At 38.1% G+C, this 17,838-nt stretch overlaps 1 protein-coding gene across 2 annotated transcripts; it reads right to left on the reverse strand.

The window, feature by feature from the left end:
* Positions 1–6,404: 6,404 nt before the first annotated feature.
* MTRF1L (mitochondrial translation release factor 1 like) lies at positions 6,405–16,099 on the reverse strand. Of its 2 annotated transcripts, XM_057738909.1 has the most exons (7): positions 15,781–16,098; positions 13,240–13,319; positions 11,184–11,367; positions 10,534–10,697; positions 8,873–8,990; positions 7,558–7,694; positions 6,405–6,748 (listed from the first exon to the last, which is right to left on the reverse strand). In XM_057738909.1, the coding sequence occupies exons 1-7, from the start codon at positions 16,037–16,039 to the stop codon at positions 6,548–6,550; spliced, it is 1,143 nt and encodes a 380-aa protein (XP_057594892.1). In that variant the 5' UTR covers positions 16,040–16,098; the 3' UTR covers positions 6,405–6,547. The 2 variants fall into 2 exon arrangements, with proteins under 2 accessions (XP_057594892.1, XP_057594893.1); XM_057738910.1 differs by lacking the exon at positions 6,405–6,748 and having other exon boundaries at positions 7,561–7,792; positions 15,781–16,099.
* Between the last annotated feature and the right edge of the window lie 1,739 nt (positions 16,100–17,838).

Below are 17,838 nucleotides of genomic sequence, written 5' to 3' on the forward strand. Positions count from 1 at the left end.
GAATATAAAACAACATAAGGGGGTAGAGAATGGGCAGTAGGAGCATGGCTAAGGACTTTGGGTGTTAAGGAAGGTTTCTGAGGCTTTGGGCCAAGATTGGAATGTTGAGCTGGCAATGCAAAGATCTGCAGAATAAGCAGAGGAGAGACTGAAGGTGGATGGCTTGTTCCAGGGTGAGAAGGAAGTCTACAGCCTACAGAGCAAAAAGACTGTAGGAATTGAGGTCAGATAGGTAGAAGCCAGATCCTATAGGACTTGGTTAACTGTTGGAGGGATGTTAGCAAGGGAGTGATTTGTTGAATGAATATTAAAACCACGGTAGCTTTTTTTTTTTTTATCTACTAGGCACTTGGTAAATGTTAGCCTTTAATTTGCACAATAACCTTAGCGTTTTCATTTTCTGATGGTGCTTAAAGGTGTAAGTTCAGTTGCACAGAATCACACAGCTAATGAGCAGAAATTCCAACCCCAGTCTCTGGGATAAGTTCATGTACTTTCCTCTATGTTATACTGAGGAGTAATAATATTTCTGGGAGGCCTGATTGTTTATAAGTACATTTTCATATTACTTCCCCATTTAACCTCAGAGATCTTCTTTATTCACCTCTTTTATTTTTAGATGCAGACAAATATATGAAATTGGGGGGGCGGTTTCTCATTAAATTAATTGAGCACCTGAACTGTAACCTTTGAATCTTAACCACAACTTAAAAGGTATTCTCCAGCAGTTATTTTTAAATTTATTTTCAGAAAAAGGCTAAGATATTGGAAAAATTAAAATTACTATCGTAATATAAGGTAATATAAAGAATGAAGCATGTTTTATTGCAAGCTGGAGTAGTTTGTTCATCTTTTTCTTTAGGTTTATTAAAGTTATTTAATAGATTTTATCTATTAGAGCTTTAATTATGTTGAAATATTATTGCTCACTGACAATTAACTTTTTCAGTAGGTTCATGAGCACCTGTTAGTTTCATTTTTAGTGAGAAATTCAGAAAGGGCTGTTCTGAATTTTACAAGATGTCAACAGATGTATGTACCTCTTTGTTTCTGCAAATCAGTATCAGAATTGTTGAGCTTTTAGGTGCAAAATGAAGTGCAGAGAGAATTGCCCTTATTTTCACCAGATCCTTATTGCAGATCTATATAGCATGCAAGAAATCGTGGAGTGTCTGGAAGTAACTGGGACATGGTACCTGCTCCTTTGCTTACTGTCTGGGCCTGCCATCTAATAGACATAGATGCTAAATAATCTTTGAATAAAAGCATCATGAGTACAGGGGGGAGGAGATAAGGTGTACAAAATATAGCTATGAACACTGGATGAGTCAAATACATCTAGTTGCAGTGGGAATTTTTATAGAAAAGAGGAGTTACTTCTAATATATGCCAGGATAAGAGAATAATCTAGGACAGGGTTTCTCAACCTCAGCATTATTGACATTTGGGGCCAGGTAACTCTTTGTTGTGGGGGCTATGTTGTACATTGTAGGATGTGTAGCAGCAACTTTAACCTCTTAACTCCCCTCCCCCCCACCCCAAGTTGTGATAACTGTCTCCAAACATAGTCAGATAACCCCTGGGGAGTGAGGTTGCCTCTAGATGTGAACCACTTCTGTTGGGGATGTCTTTTAAGGGAATGGGGAGGAGGGTGGCCTTCCCTGGCATAAGGAACAAGATGGGTGCAAGCTTAAGTGCAGGAGGATTTGTCAAGAAAAATTAATTTGATGTGACGTAAAGGGGTGGTGTGTAAAGTGGGCTACCGTGAAATGATGCTGGGTAGGGATGTGGATGTGTTGTGTGGACGCTTCAGAGTTGGAGTTTCATTTGGGAGGCAGTGGGAACCTGTAAGATCAGAGCCTTGCATTTTAGGAAGATGAATCTGGCAGTTGTGTATGTGTGACTTGAATTAGAGAAGATGCAGGGGACTATTAAAGTAGTCCAGGAGAAAAAATTCTGGACCAGAGTAGTGGTAATGGAATTGGTGACGATTAGGGTGTTTAATGGGAGAGTAGGCGTTAGCAATAAACTCATGTGAGGAAGAGGAATCAAAGATGACTGCAGTTTAAATTTTAGAGAGGGAGAATGGTAGGGCCATGAAAAAAACAGATCACACAGTGAGAAGCAGGTTGTAGAGGAAAATGACAAGCTTCATTTTAGACATCTATTTATACATCTTCAAAATTGCCATTCTAGCTGAATGAGTTTTGATGAACTGGTGTTATAGGACATTTTGAAATGAAGTTCAATTGTTCTTTACGAACAATACACCAGATTTCTAGACAAATAATTTTAGAACTGCCTTTTACACATCTTTTAGTGCCGTGAAGTTAGGTCTTGAAGAGACAAGAATGAAGAAAACACAGTTTTGTCCATTAATGAGATGATGTGAGAGGTTTAATAATACATTCCATTCCTGACCCGCCCTTTCCCATTTCCTTATTAAGCGCACAAACCTGAGATAGAAGTAAACCAGTGAGTTTACTGCCTTGCCATAAATGTTGTCATACTGTTGTGTAAAGTACTAATGAAGAGCAGTTAATTCTTCCTAGGGGCTAAGTTCCCTTTAGTTTGGACCTTGAAATCTGTCTGTGGAGGTAACTATGTGTTTTAGGCAGAGAAGGCAGGGAAAGCAAAGGCAGGTGGGAGTGACAATGCATGCTTTCTAATTCAGGTAGCTGTGTAGATGCATTGTTTGTGCAAAGAGCTACAAAGTTCTAAGGCCCTTAAAATTTAGACGTAGGGTTCCAGTAGGCTTTAGGCAAACATTATGTTGTTCTAGTCGTACCTTTGCCTGGGTCTCAAAAATTACATTTGATCATATAGGAAAAGCTACTTTAGATTAGTGAGTGAAGTGGGAGCCAGTGTCAGTTCACAGACCAGAATTTGTCAGTTACTCCACGTGTTCCTAAGACACAGTGATACAGTACATATCTTGTTAAATTTATATTGTTAAAATTACCAAAGTATTATAATGATTTTTTTTCTGACCAACTGTGCTGTTCTCATGGGCAGGAAGTTTGAAAATTGATGGTTCTTTCCCACCTTCATTAGTAGAGCTCTCACACTTTCTTTTCCTGTGGGGCAGAGAGGGAGGGAGTGGAAAGGGGTGGCTCTCCCTTGTTCACAAACTGAAATTCAACATTCCAGACCCTTCATAATATCAGTCCAACTTTTCTAATTATTACCTATTAGAAGAGGTAAAGAGAAACTGAGTAACAGTATATTGTAATATTTAATAACCCATAGATATCTCCCTTTCATTCAAAAAAGGAAACCAAAAGACCCAAGGGGAAAGTGATAAATCTGGGAGACAGAGGCTTGCATTGGGCCTTATGCCCAGTGAATAGTGTTGAATGAGCATGTCTTGCTGTATTCTTGAGTTGCTTAGGTCAATAAAAGCTACATTCATCAGCTGTTCTTGTGAAGGCAGAATAGGATGCCTTTTGTGAGCAGAACATTACAGGGGAGAGGGCTACTCTTCAAATTAAAATTCTCTGATGTATCTGATGACCTTTGGCCAGCTTAAATTCTTAACTGTCTTTAATGGTTTTTCTACACCTGCCTTTTAGAGCAATAAGGTGAGAAATTATCAATATAATATTACTCTGAAATTTAGCATGCTGGGGCTCTAAAGAAATTTGGCGAACAAATGTTGACTTAAGAAAGAGGAAACAATTGCCTAACAATAAGGTAGTTTTGAGTTTATGTAGTACATGTTTATGAAAATTAAGACTACTGTTGATTCTAACATACAAAAAATGTGCAGTTTTGAGATTTAACTGTCTCCTAATCCTTTAACATTTAAATCACATAATCTTAATAGTGAAATCACTCTTGTTTCTCTAGAAATCCTACCTTGTAACTACCATAAATTTAACATTTATTCATTTTCTACTAGGTAGAGTTCTTCATAATTATAGTCCTTAGTTTACCTCGTGTTTTCAAAATATTCTTGAGCCAGCATTTTCTCACTTTTTTATGGGGTAACTGACAGGTCCTACTTCTTTCTTTTCTTTTTTGCCGTTAAACAGGTTGAATTTATGACTGCTTTCTGCAGTCTCTGGCGGGGTCTGTTTATCCAGCACACTACTTATTTGCTGTTGCTCTCAACACCAACAGGCCTTTTACAGCTGTGCAGCCTCAAGCAGACATTCCTGGGCTTTCCTTCCCTCTCAGGTGTCAATTCTCTGGTCAGTCTTATTAGAAAAGAGCTAATCATAACCAGGATTGCCAGCGAAAAAAGAGCAACTTCTTTTAAATCTTAGGATAGAAAAAAGATTATATTGATTTAGCTTTTAAGCTCACTTTCAATAAATTCTTACTTCACAAGGGTGAAGTCATTTTTCTGTCATTTTTTAGCGAATCTAAGAGATCTCAGCATATCGGAGCATTCAAGCTGGCTTATTTAAGTGTATATTTTAATCACAAAAATGCTAAGTTACAGGAAGGGGAAGGAGTTTGCAAAACTAACCTAGTCTTAAGCTCTTAACTTCCTGTTTGTAGGAACTACTGTGCCTTGAAGGACAAATGGTGTGACCCATAATAGTCTCACTTTCTCAAATGAAAATTCAGTGCAGTGTCATGAAAAAAGGGGGGGCAGTGGCTGGCAGGGCTGTTTTAGAATAAGGGAGATATAAGCAATATAATCACTGATTCCCATGTGTGATTCTTAACTGGATCCTGGTTTGAACAAGCCACTTAAAAACATTTCAGGGAGAATTGGGGAAACTTGAATTGGGTGTTTGAAGATGTTAGGGAATTACTGTCAGTTTTGTTAGGTGTGATGATAGTATATGATTAAGTAGAACAGTGTCCTTATTTTTTTAAATACAAGCTGAAATATCTAGGGGTGAAGTGTAACATATTTATAACCTCTAACACCAAGCAAATATGAAAACATCAATTACTCGGGACTTCCCTGGTGGCACAGTGGTTAAGAATCTGCCTGCCAATGCAGGAGACATGGGTTCAAGCTCTGGTCTGGGAAGATCCCACATGCTGTGAAGCAACTAAGCCCGTGCACCACAACTATTGAGCCTGTGCTCTGGAGCCCAAGAGCCACAACAACTGAAGCCCGTGCACCTAGAGTCCATGCTCCGCAACAAGAGAAGCCACAGCAAAGAGAAACCCTTGCACTGCAGTGAAGAGTAGCCCCCGCTCGCCACAACTAGAGAAAACCTGCATATAGCAACAAAGACCCAACACAGCCAAAAATAAATAATAATTAAAAAAAAAATAAACATCAGTTACTGAAACGAGGCAATGAGTATGGGTGTTTGTGCCAGTTACCGGTTTACTGCCGTACTTTGTGATACTGGAGCTGGACCTGTAAACATTTCTCTTTTGCCAGCTTGTACTATGTTAAACTTTGTCAGTAGGGGAGGTGGACAAACAGTGCAGGAGGAAGGGGCTTCTCTTCTTGTTTCGAATGTGTTTCTATGCACAGCTGCCAGGGGTGCTCTTGGACACGGATGGTTAATTTTGTATGTCAAGTTGGCTGGGCCACAGGGTGCCTAGACATTTAGTCAGCATTACTCTGGGTATTTCTGCGAGGGTGTTTTGGACGAGCTTAACATATTTATCAGTGAAACTGGAGTAAAGCACAGTACCCTCCATAATGTGGAATGGCCTTGTCCAATCTGCGGAAGGCCTGAAAAGAGCAGGAATGGCCTTCCCTGAGCAGAGAGAACGCTCCAGCAGACCACTTTCAGACTGGAACTGCCGCAAAGCTCTCCCTTTCCAGCGTCACAATCATGTGACCCAGTTCCTTACAATCTCTTTTTCTACATATACACATCCTGCTATCTCACGTTTCTGCTGACTAGTGCAGACACAAATGGAGGCTTACCCTTCAGCAAGTTGTAATGACACCCTGGTGGGAGACCTACCACTTAATGCTCCCTGAGAGTCTGAGGTTCTGTGGGTAAAGTCTGATCTACCACCTGCTGACCAGCTCTGGCCTAGAGCAAGCCAGGGAACTTTTCTGTCATCGTCACGTGGGCTAAAGCCACTTTCTCTCCAAGAGGCCTGACTCTCCACTTTGAGGGAAGGGAAGCCCTTTCCAAGGGTAGTCTTCCCTTGGGTATTCTCTCAGTCCTAGAGTAGTAATCTTTTATCCCTTAATAGCTAATCCCATCATTGGTTAAGAATTTTTTATATCAAAATTATCCCTGTTCAAATTAAAGGTTTCCTGACTAGAAACTTGACTAATAATAATTAATGTCACATTTCTACTGTTTTATGTTTGAAATTTTCCTTAAGAGTTAAACCAAATTTCTGATCATTCATTTTACATAAAACAAAGGACAATGTTTTCCTTTCTTGTAAGGAAGAGTCCAAAGTATACAACCAGAGTCATGATTATACTGTATATTTTTTACTAATAAATTAGAGAAGATTTATATACATTATCTACATATTAAAAATACTCATGTTACTCCCAACTGTGTTAACTCATGTTTCAAGAGAATACTAGTATGTATACAATGTGATATGCTGTAATAGAATTTCTAGAAGCTATACAAGTCTTTAATAACAGATCAACTTAAATTCTTTTGGAAATAATTTCTACTAAAGATTCATAATGAGCATAGTCCTTCAATGACTGTATAAGTTCATCCAGTAAGTACTCTCCTTGCATAAAAGTTTCAAGATCATGGAGTGACTTGTTTATTCTGTGATCTGTGACCCGGTTCTGTGGAAAATTGTATGTTCTTATTTTCTCTGACCTTCCTTTTGTGCCAATCTATATATTTAAAAAAAAAAAAAAAAAGGATATGAGATACAGTTAAATTTAGGGCAACTAAACCTACAGATTTAACTTACCTGGAGATTAAGCTCTGGTTTATAATTTGAAACAGTGTTAAGAACCACGTCTTAAACATTTTGAATCCTCAAATAACATGGGAACTTGACAGAGAAAAAAGAATATAGGCTTTAAAGTCAGACAGATTAGTACTTGAATCTTGAATCCTCTCTCTGCCATCTAATACTCTATGACGTCAGGCAATTTATTTCAACCCTACACTTTAGTTTCCCCATTTGTAAATTACAGACACTACCTAGTGCACAATGACGGTGCATACATACAGCCTGGCACAGAGCAGATATTCACATGGCAGCTAAATATATATAACCTCTGAGAATTAATCTGGTTATCATCAGTGATGACAAAGTGATGAACTTTCCATGATAAGGAGTTAGTAGAAGGGGTCTATAATTATAAAGTCAAATGCCAAACAGGAAGAAAGAAAACAGTTTCCAACTTTCTTCCCATAATTTTCAAAGGATTCAAAATGAACGGGAATTCCATATATCTTTTTAAAATAACTTTGCTGAAAAGTCTGAGAAAGATACCACTGAATATAAAAAGGTTACTAAAGATTACTAAAAGACGTATAAGATTACTATAAAACAAGTATAGCCCTTGGCTGAGCTGTTTGAATTGTACTCTAATTTTGACAAATACATTGAAATAATTTTAACATATATAAAAACTTGGCTATCTAAAAATATTTTTATCCTTTAGAAGCATTTTTAAGAATTCAGTTTTACCTGAATCTTTCTAGCATTGTATCGTTTACTTGTTTCTTCTTCTAGATGCAGGCTGTATAGTTTTGCACGTAATTTTTTCATAGCCATCTCTCTATTTTTCAGTTGAGATCTCTCTTGTTGGCATTCGGAAACAACACCTGAATAGTGTTATGAGAATTAAAGAGTTTTAATAGAAAAATCTTCTTCATTTATTATCAAGGAATACTCCTTTTCCTTCTTATCCTTTTTCTTCTTCCTTTATAAAGGGAAAAAATAGGACTCTAATATAAGGAAGGAAGACTTATAAACTTAGTAACTTTTACAGTTGTCAGAAAACTGAAAATTTGAGTTATAGCTCAGAGTATTTCCATACTGAAGGCATACATACTAAACAATAAGTGTTAGTCCTTTACTATGGATTGTTTTCTGGTACCTTCAGCTAGCCACCATAATTTTTTTTAAAGTAGTAACTACTTATACAAACTGAATTGCAAAAGTTAATCTTATTACCAGAGTTAATCACTATTAATATTTTTGAGTATTTCCATCCACTTATTTTTCCTATTCCTGTTTACATACTATGTATTACATCTTAAAGTTTAACATGAGCATTTCCTCATATAGAAATAAAAAAAAAATCAACCCAGCACTCCCATCAGCCACTAGCAATCAACAGGAATTATGCATATCTGGGATCACTTATTCTTTCTAGATAACTGAGGTTTGTTATCCACATGCTCTTTATCACATGTAAATCAGTAATAATACTTGTAAAAACATTTAATAATAGTGTATGGTACACTAATAGTATTTTGAAGGCTGAATATTTCTTAATATTTAGTTATAGCTCCATTGCCTAACTATTCAGAATCAGGACAGAACCCCTGGATATCTGCAGATGGACTTAATGGAATGAAGCCCCTGAAATTACCTGCAAAACTTTGCATATAAGCATGTTTTTCTGGGTAGCAGGTCCAAGCTTTCATTTTCTCAAAGGAATCCATCTCCTCCTCCCTCCATAAAAGGGTAAGAACTAGTGATTTAGACCATTTTTTGATCAAGAAGAACCCATGATATTACTTCACTGTGAGGATTTTTTTTAATTAATGATATAGTCACTAACATGGAAATTTTCTGGCCTTACATCCCTCCCTCTTCCTGGCTTTGTAATTATCCGGCAGAGTTTCAGCTAAGAATTCTAGGTAAATCAGGTATTAAATAACAATTCCTAGTAGTCTATTCTTCTGGTAATTGAGGATCTACGTCAGTGGAAAATAAGTCATTCAGAATTCGATTTCTTTCTTCAGTGTTTTATGTTGAAGAAGTAAGTACATACCTGTTGGAAGATGAACTATCCGGACAGCACTGTCTGTGGTATTTACATGCTGTCCCCCAGCTCCACTGGCTCGCTTAGTATCAATCCTCAAATCTTTAGGATTAATCACCAGATTAATCTATACATAAGAGGAAAAGTTGGGATATTAAAAAAATTACATGTATGATCTGTTCAAAAGGAAGAACTATTTATAAATATAAATACATCATGAATACATACATACATACACAGAATTTATATAAGATTTAGAAGGTTTAATTTTAAGAACAGAAAGTAGTTGGAAGGATACCATTTTTTAAACTTATTCTTATCAGAAGAGTGCATTATCAAAACATAATATAAAACAAAAACAAACCTTCCCTAATCCTCAAAAACTGGACTTCTCTGTAATTACCCTCTTCTTTCCAATAGCAGACCTCAGCTACTAATAGAAATGTTAATATAACAGCCAAAATGATTTCTGAGTGCAAAAAGACTTTAACAGAGTTAAAAAAAAAATGACACTAGCTTAAGAATTATAGGAAGGTTTTATTTTGTTTAATTTTAAATAAAGGAGGATATTTAGAGGCAGAGGAGAGAAAATCAGAAATGTCAAAGGCTGAGAAGTCAAAGGTATAGGTATAAATGCAATTCATAAATACACTGGGATCTGGTATCAGGATAATGCTGTGTCCTGGGAGTCACCATCCAAAGCAGTGTATTTAAAAAGCTCTTTCATGAACAACTATAGCCCAGTCTGTGAGATGTCCACAACCCCAGCAGCAGGAATCCTATCATTCACAGGCCCTCCATGTCTCCCTACGTGGCTCCTTACTGTTCCTAGAAGAATTAAATGAGATGACTTATGGACCCTAGTCTTCAGTCTCCATCTTTTTCTGAAAACTCCTTCCATCTCCAAGATGCTTAAGCCAAAGTGACTAGTATCTAGGTGTGGCTCCTGCCATTTATCCTACTTCACTCTCTCCCTTAACTGTTCTGTTCCTCACCTAGGCTTCACACAAAAAATTAGACCTAAAGAAAGGAACTCCATTAGAGCTCCTTTAGAGAGAAACCCTCAAATTTCCTTCTCAAGTCATTCATACTCCATTCTGAAAAACAAGTTATATATTTCCTATCACTTTTCAGCCTAAGGGATGTAAGCAAAATAGAACTTCCCAACTAAGCTACCTTAAAAATATGATACAGACTGAGAATTTGTGAAAATAAAGTACACTCGCTACGAACACTGTAGCAATATATTTCCATTTTAATATGACTGGGTTATAAAGTAGCAATTCTATTAAGTAATAGTTTTGTTAAAACAGGATTCTGGCTATTAATGCTCTGGAAGCAAGTCACAGAAAGCAAAAGTTATTACAAAGGTAATCACTCAAACTCTAATATTGTTTCTCCTGTAGATGGTCTCAAAATATCTACTTTAAGCTTAGTGATGGAGAAAAATTAATAAATAGACAATGGAAGATTAGATCACTTATATATCCTTAATTCTTAACCATCTACTTTTAAGAATCACTTTTTGGACTGTGATAATATATTTGTAAAAACAACTCAAAATACATGATGAAAATGAGACATTCAATTCAGTAAAGTGACTGTTACTCTGGGGACAAGGCACTGTGCTGGGCCCAGGATTCCAAGGCGAGGGGACTGTGGTGCCTCACCTCAGTGGGCTGGGGTAAGATTGCTACAGTCATGGTGCTGGTGTGTATGCGGCCTTGCTTCTCTGTCTTGGGCACTCTCTGTACTCTGTGCACACCTCCTTCAAATTTCATGTGCTTATAGACTTCTGAACCCCCAATGCTGGCAGATGCATGTCTAAGGCCACCTTGAAAACATTGCGAAAACAGAATTATTTTATTTTTCCTACCATTTATAAACAACTGACCATCACTTCTACCATCGTGAAATACATTTAAAAGAGCTTCAAAGTAATATAAGCATAATGATTATAAAACATACTGAAAACCTTTAACAAGTCTATGATATTCACTTAATATCTTTATTCCTTATAATTCTTAAACATAAAGCATTTATGGTGTTAATAAACGGACTCAGTAACACCTGTAGAGGACCACTTTTAAGACTATTAGTCATTCAATAGTTAGTACTGAATGACTAACATTTTATAGGCTATTTCAAAATTGGTATATTTGCATTCAAAACTGTTCAGTAAATGATAAGGATAAAACTACTTAAGCATCCTTACAAATAAATTACAAAGCCTAGTCATGGTCTTTCCAAATCTTTCCTAAAATATATGTTGATGGATAAATTAAATCTATATTTTTTGCAAAGTGAACAGTTTACTGACCTATTTCACTTGGAAAATATTCCAGGGTTTCAAAATGCCATCTTTTAAACGCAGCATACTGCTGATACATGTCAAACACCTCTGAAGTAAACAACATTGCCTCCTGACCCCCAACTCCTGCGGTTACCTCCAAGATCAAGTCACTTTCATCCGTTTCTTCTGAGGGAAGCAAAAGTAAGATAATCTGCAAATACAAAAATATCACCCCTCCTGTAATTAAGATTTAAAACTTAAAAAAAAAAAAGCTCAATGATTAGATGTAGGATTTTAAATATTTAATTTACTTAAAGTTTCCCTAAACAAATAATTTACTATTGCTGATTCCTGTTCAACTATCTTGCCAGAACCGTATAATGCATAACTTCCAAAAATATTAATGTTTTCACTGTATTATAAATGCTATATGGTTCAGCTGAAACTTACAGGTTTGTTTTTATTTCTTCTTGGTGTTCAGGTATATTTTATGTCTGTTCTCTATTCAGTTAATAATTAAGTGCTTGCTGTGAGTAGGACACTGTATTGTGTATAGCACGCAAAAGAAGACTCTAGCTCTATCCCTGGAAACTTATAACCTAGTATGGCAGGGAAAAAACACTCAAATTGCATTTGTATTTTTTCTAACCTTCTTTAACATGGAAGAGAAACTTGCAATTTTGCAACTGTAGAGGCCCTTCGAGAAGATCTGGTCCAACTCCCTCATTTTACAAATAAAAGAAAATGAGATTGATAGAAGTGAGATGACTCACGTTAGTGCCCAAACAGGCACAAGAACTTAGATCCTTGTGCCTAAATCAGTCTTCCTTCCATTACAACTGTATGTTTCCCACTTGAGTATGTACTAATTAAGGAGAAACAGAATAAAGACTTCTTAGATGAGGTGAATTAAGAAAGAAAAGCTACTAACATTTATTGGGTCTTTAATATCAAGAGGCACTCTGCTAAGCCCTTTTAGGTACTTTAATTCTTCAAACATCCTGGGCTGGTTCTATTAACAACTCCACCTTAAGAAGTGAAAACTAAGTTCAACTAAGTTTAGTTTAACTAAGTTTAACTCTAGTTACCCAAATCCCATAACTAGAAAGTGGAAGAGCTAGAATTTGAACCCAAGTCTACTTGAGTTCTGAAATATCACTTTGTGTCGGTCAGGAGCTATACTTGTTTTCCTACTTTTCCATCTCTTTAGCCTGTGCCAACAGAATGTGACCATTCAAATCTTGAACTAACAAATGATTTACATCTGTTTGTTAATCATTAGCCAATGAACAGAATCCGTTAACACGTATGTCTTCTACTTCACAAAAAAATTAGAAAATGGATGGAAGGCTAGCTACATGAAATTTTTCACTCTCCAGTGGAACTTTTCTTCTTAGATTGGTGGTGGCGACATTACTTTTTGGTTAAGTTCAACACTTGGATAAAGAGAATCTCTAAATTAAGCACCCCCTTTCCAGGTTCTTTCCTCACTATATCATGTTCTTTCACTTATATTTCCAGAGATAACTGCTGTAAACCTTTAAGCTCTGCTTTACAGAATTAACAAAGAGTGGATCTAATTTCATGATCCTGCATCTAACTCCATACATCCTGCAATTCTCCTGGATATAAAGCCAAGGCAATGCAATTCCATTTTAGAAATCCCGAGGGCCTGCTCTAGGCTGACACTGTAATAGTGTCAGAGACACAAAGATAAAGAAATATTCCTGCTTCCAACTACCATCGCTCCATAACCTCTTCTACTCATTGTCCATCCCCATCCTCACCTTTCTTAAAAAAACCAAAAGAAGGAAAATATAATACCAACATTTCACTGCCTTTCTGGCAAATCCTATTAATGTGACATTCATCTTTCATTCAGAGTTCTATCAATACAATCCTTTTAGTATGATAAAAACAAGGCCATAGGGAGTATGCTTTTTCCTTCTTTAAAACCCAGTTTATAAATACTAGCAAGCTGGTTAGTTCCTGACTTGCTTTTATAAACTTCTAATAAAATACATAAAATACATTAGAAGTAATAGCATGCACGGATGCTTTATTCTTTGCACAAATACCATACCTGATGCTTCAACTGAGCTATTTCTTTTTGACATGAAGTTATTTCATTCTCTGCAAGTTTCCTTAAGTCTTCATTTTCATCTAAGAAAAAAAGGCAGCAGGCTAAGTTTTTCTTAATTAGTATTAAATCGCTAACAGAATGCAAGGTAAGTTTTATTGTTATTGTAGCTTAAGGGAAAAATAACAATTATCGTGTCCTTTTTATAACTATCATAAATTTAAAACATTTTATGCATTAGTTTTCATAAGCATGTAGTTAAAAAAAGTTTTTCCTGATGACAAAAGTGTATGGTCAAAATAAAAACAATCTCTATAGAAAAATATAAAGAAGCTACTAAGCTTTTCTGTAATTCTGCCTCCCCAAAATATTCATAATGACAAGTATGCTTTTAGTTTTCCAGCTCAGACTCTATGATAACAAATGAATGGACTGAACTAGTTAGGCCAGAAAGGGAACAGAAGGTACCATCAGTTAGACCAAAACTGAGTTAAAAAGTAAAAAGTTATTTATTGTCTTATTAGTAAATGCTTCATTAATATAAAAATGTCCACCTATTTAGATGCTGCCTAATGTTTACAGAATGTTTACATGAAGTACTCTTCTCTCTCCGGCTGTACCTAATTCTTACTTCAGCTTTCATTTTTACCTTACAAAATATACTTACTTCCTCATTCCTCCATCCTATGGACAGCATGCAGCTTACAGAAAAGAGAGGGGGAAATTTTCCTATTACAATTTGCTGTCTCCGTTGAAAGATCAAACTCTGTATCAGCTGGAATGTTTATTCATTTACTAAGAAGTAATTATGCTGGGAGCTGGGGATAATATGTAAGACCTACCCTCATGGCAGGATTTTAGGTAATTTTAGTTTCTTTATACTGTTCTAGGGGAGAAAAACTCACAAAAAATTAACAACCTAAAACATTATGTGATTAAATACTAAAATAATAGCATGCTGAAGGAATGAAACCAATTTAATTTTTTTCCCAAAAGATACTTTTTCTAATTTTTTTTTAAACACTCTGGGCAGCCTTTTCTCTTAAATCATTTAATTTAGACTCTCCTTAAGTCTCACCTATACAATTGCATTAGCCCCCCGTTTTCCATAGCACCTTCAGTCCTATTCCAGGTTGCTTCTAAACTGACACCACCAATCAAGAGTCCTAAGCATTCACTCCCAATGTAAAAGCTTCTGCTGGCTTCCTTCTGCCAACAGGATGAAATCAAATTCTGCAGGTTAGTATTTGAGCTCCCTTACAAAACGGTCCCAACCTCCCCCTTCCTATAACCTCCCCCCTTCCTTAGTTAACATACAGTTCAGTGATAAGAGCATGAGATAAGGAGTCAGTCCTATCCAAGCTCCATTCCTTACAAGCAGTGTAAGTTATTTTATCTTTATGTCTCAGGTTCCTCCTCTGTTGCATGAGGCTAATAAAACCTATTTCACAGTTTATTATGTGAACTGCATGAGTTAATAGATAAAGAAAGTTGGGGCTTCCTAGGTGGTGCAGTGGTTAAGAATCCGCCTGCCAATGCAGGGGACAGGGGTTCAATCCCTGCTCCAGGAAGATCCCACACACCGCAGAGCAACTAAGCCCGTGCGCCACAACTACTGAGCCCATGTGCTGCAACTACTGAAGCCCACGTGCCTAGAGCCGGTGCTCCGCAACAAGAGAAGCCACAGAAATGAGGCGCCTGCGCACTACAACGAAGAGTAGCCTTCACTCACCGCAACTAAAAGCCCGCACACAGCAAAAGGCCCCAACACAGCCAATAAAATAAATAAATAAATAAATTTATTTAAAAAAAAAGCAAAGCGTGGAGTATGGCAAAGGATCAATAAAGGTTAAACTATTATTATATCATCTAAGGGTGGGCCTTTATCCCTGTACCAGTCTTTCCCAACAAGTTCTCCTCATTCTCCTAGGTCTTTATTGATATAAAGTCTTACTTATGGGCTGTATTATAATTTTCTTGCCCCCAACAGATTGTGACCCTCTCTAGCGCCTTTCCAGTGTGGGCCACAGACCAGCAACTAGGCATCCCCAGGAGCTTGTGCAAATGCAGACACACAGGCCCCACTCAGATTCAAATGGACATGAATCACGTGGGAAATTTGTTAAAATCGCATGTTTCTAGGTCTCAGATTCCCAGTCTGGGTTTACTTAGCACGCACCTCCCCTGTCACTTTTGCGAGTGGTCCCTCTACTACACTTAGAAACACAGGTTTCGAGCCCATAATAGGAATAGTGCCTTATTTGTCTTTGGCGAGCTAATCTCCTGCTATTAAATAAGCAACCAGTAAAAGTCAACTTAAGTTTTGTAAAAGGGCGCAGAGCACTGTCAAGGGAGCACAAGGAGAGGATGGGATCAGAACTTAGATAATGATGCCCTGACCTCCGATGCAATCAGAAAGGGATGCAACTGGGTAAAGACTTCACACTCGTAGAGTGTGGACACCTGAGCAGCAGCTTCCTGGCAAGGGCAGATGAAGACTCAAGAACCTGCTCTGAATTCCACTCCCCTAGGCCCGGCCCTTACCATGCAGAAGGTGCTCTGTCTCCTGCAGCTCCTGCTCCTTCTCGGTTAGAAGTCTGGCCACCGCCACCAGGTCAGGCCGCCTGTACTGCAACTGAGCTTCAGACCCTACCTGGCGTTCGAGGAAGGTCCGCAGGGGTCCGCCGCGGGCAAACAGCCCTTCCAGCGGCAGGCTACCGCAGCTTACGTGTCGGCGGGCCGGGCCAACAGCCTGGCAGGCCCAAAAGCCCCGAAAAGCACCCCAAATAAGCCTGGACCGCATAGCTACAGCGAGACGCAGAAGGTAGACCACAGCCGGAAGTTCCGGATAGGGCAAGTCTCGCGACACCGCGCAGCTCGGCAATAGGGGCGAGATTTAGCCAAGCCCCGCCCAACGCACGCGCTGGTTTAAAAGGGCCTCCCGGAAGCCTGGTTGGGAACTTCCGGCCAAGTATAATTAAATTCCGTCTTATTCGCGGAGACCGGAAGTTGAGGGGCAGAATCGAAAGCGATAGGGGCGCGGCCAAGACACCGCGGGCACCTCCTCTAAAGGCTAGGTCAGGAACGCCTCCTTGAACGAGCGGGGGCGGAGTGTTAGACCGGAAAAGGAAAGTGATAGATTGTCATTACGTTTTCTGACGTCGAAGATCTGTTTCGCAGGCACTCGGTGAGGGCTTCAAGTACCTCAGTGGAAGGGTTCTGGTGTCCGCTACAGCGGCTGTCACAGCACGGATGTCCTCTCTAGTACCAGCCTGGACCGTCGTCTCCAGGAGCGAATTGCAGGATGGTCATCAGTGTGTATGTGTATTTACTCCTCTTCCATTTGTCCTGCTCATGTTTCTCCTTTCGACGGTGCTTAAGGCTCGTATTAACAAAGACGTGACAAGAGGACGTCTTTGTCCGCGAACGTCTTCGCCCCCGCGAAGGCAACAACGGAGTGATTTAGCAACATCTGCTTTCCTGCCCTTTGTCTGCCACTTAATTTACCTGCTTTTAAACGACTTCCTTCCATGCCGAGTCTCCAGCCCATTCTCACGTATTCCTTGTTATTCAGCTACTTAAAGACGTTGAATCATTCCGTGTTGCAGTTAATCACAGCCCAGCAAAGCCTTCAGAGCTCCGCCTCCAGTAGCCCAACCCCCCAACACGCCTCCCGCCCCCCAAAGTTGAGATAGTGGATTAGTGCCAGGAATACTGACGTTTATTGGTTATAGTGCTTTTGCATTTTTCAAAAGACCTTTTTATAGCCCTCCAGAGGAATGTGTATGAGGGAATCGTACCACCTAGACAGGCCTAGGGATAAAAGGGCTCAGCGCTCACCCTGGGAACTCCCACTAACTAAATGGTTTGAGCAGGGTTTACTAAGTGGTGGTGTAACTACAGAGACCTGACATACTCAAAAAGCTTCTAATTTATTCTTTTAAAAAGTGGTAAAGAATTCATTTTTTTGCTCTACATACAAATGCAAAGTGAAGTAGAAGAATGAGCTGACTCTCCAAATAATATAAAATAAAAATAGGTTTTGTACTTAGAAGCTTCAACTAATTCAAATCTTTTTTCACTTTGAATGTGTATAAAGCCACACTACTTTATAAAAGCATAGAAATTGTGGGAGCTACTTGAACTCAACATAAATCTCTCTGCTGAATTCTCAAAACAAGTCATTTCAAGAATATACTTTATTATTTATAAAATGTAATAAGCAATAACCTTATAGAACACTGTAAAGAATCCAGCGGAAGTTATTTTCCCTCAGATGAGTAAGCAATTTAAGTAATATAAATAAGCGCACCTTTACTCCTGTATTGTTACACCAATGAGGAAACAGTAACTTGTCTAAGGATACATTGGTGAATTCTTTATTAAATCAAAACATTTTTAAAAAGTCGGTGTAATGCATGTGCATTTTACAATAATATCCATAGGTTTCCACAATATAGTCAAATGAAAACAGCTGTAGTTTTACTTTGAAAACTCAAAGAAATATACTGTTTGAGATTTCTGTATTTTCTTACATTATCATGCTCAAATGCTATTACATATTGAAAATTCTAGCATTTTCAGGAAGTCTGTTATTGTACA

Source organism: Hippopotamus amphibius, chromosome 6 (genome assembly GCF_030028045.1).
Source record: "Hippopotamus amphibius kiboko isolate mHipAmp2 chromosome 6, mHipAmp2.hap2, whole genome shotgun sequence".
NCBI classification, from domain to species: domain Eukaryota; kingdom Metazoa; phylum Chordata; class Mammalia; order Artiodactyla; family Hippopotamidae; genus Hippopotamus; species Hippopotamus amphibius.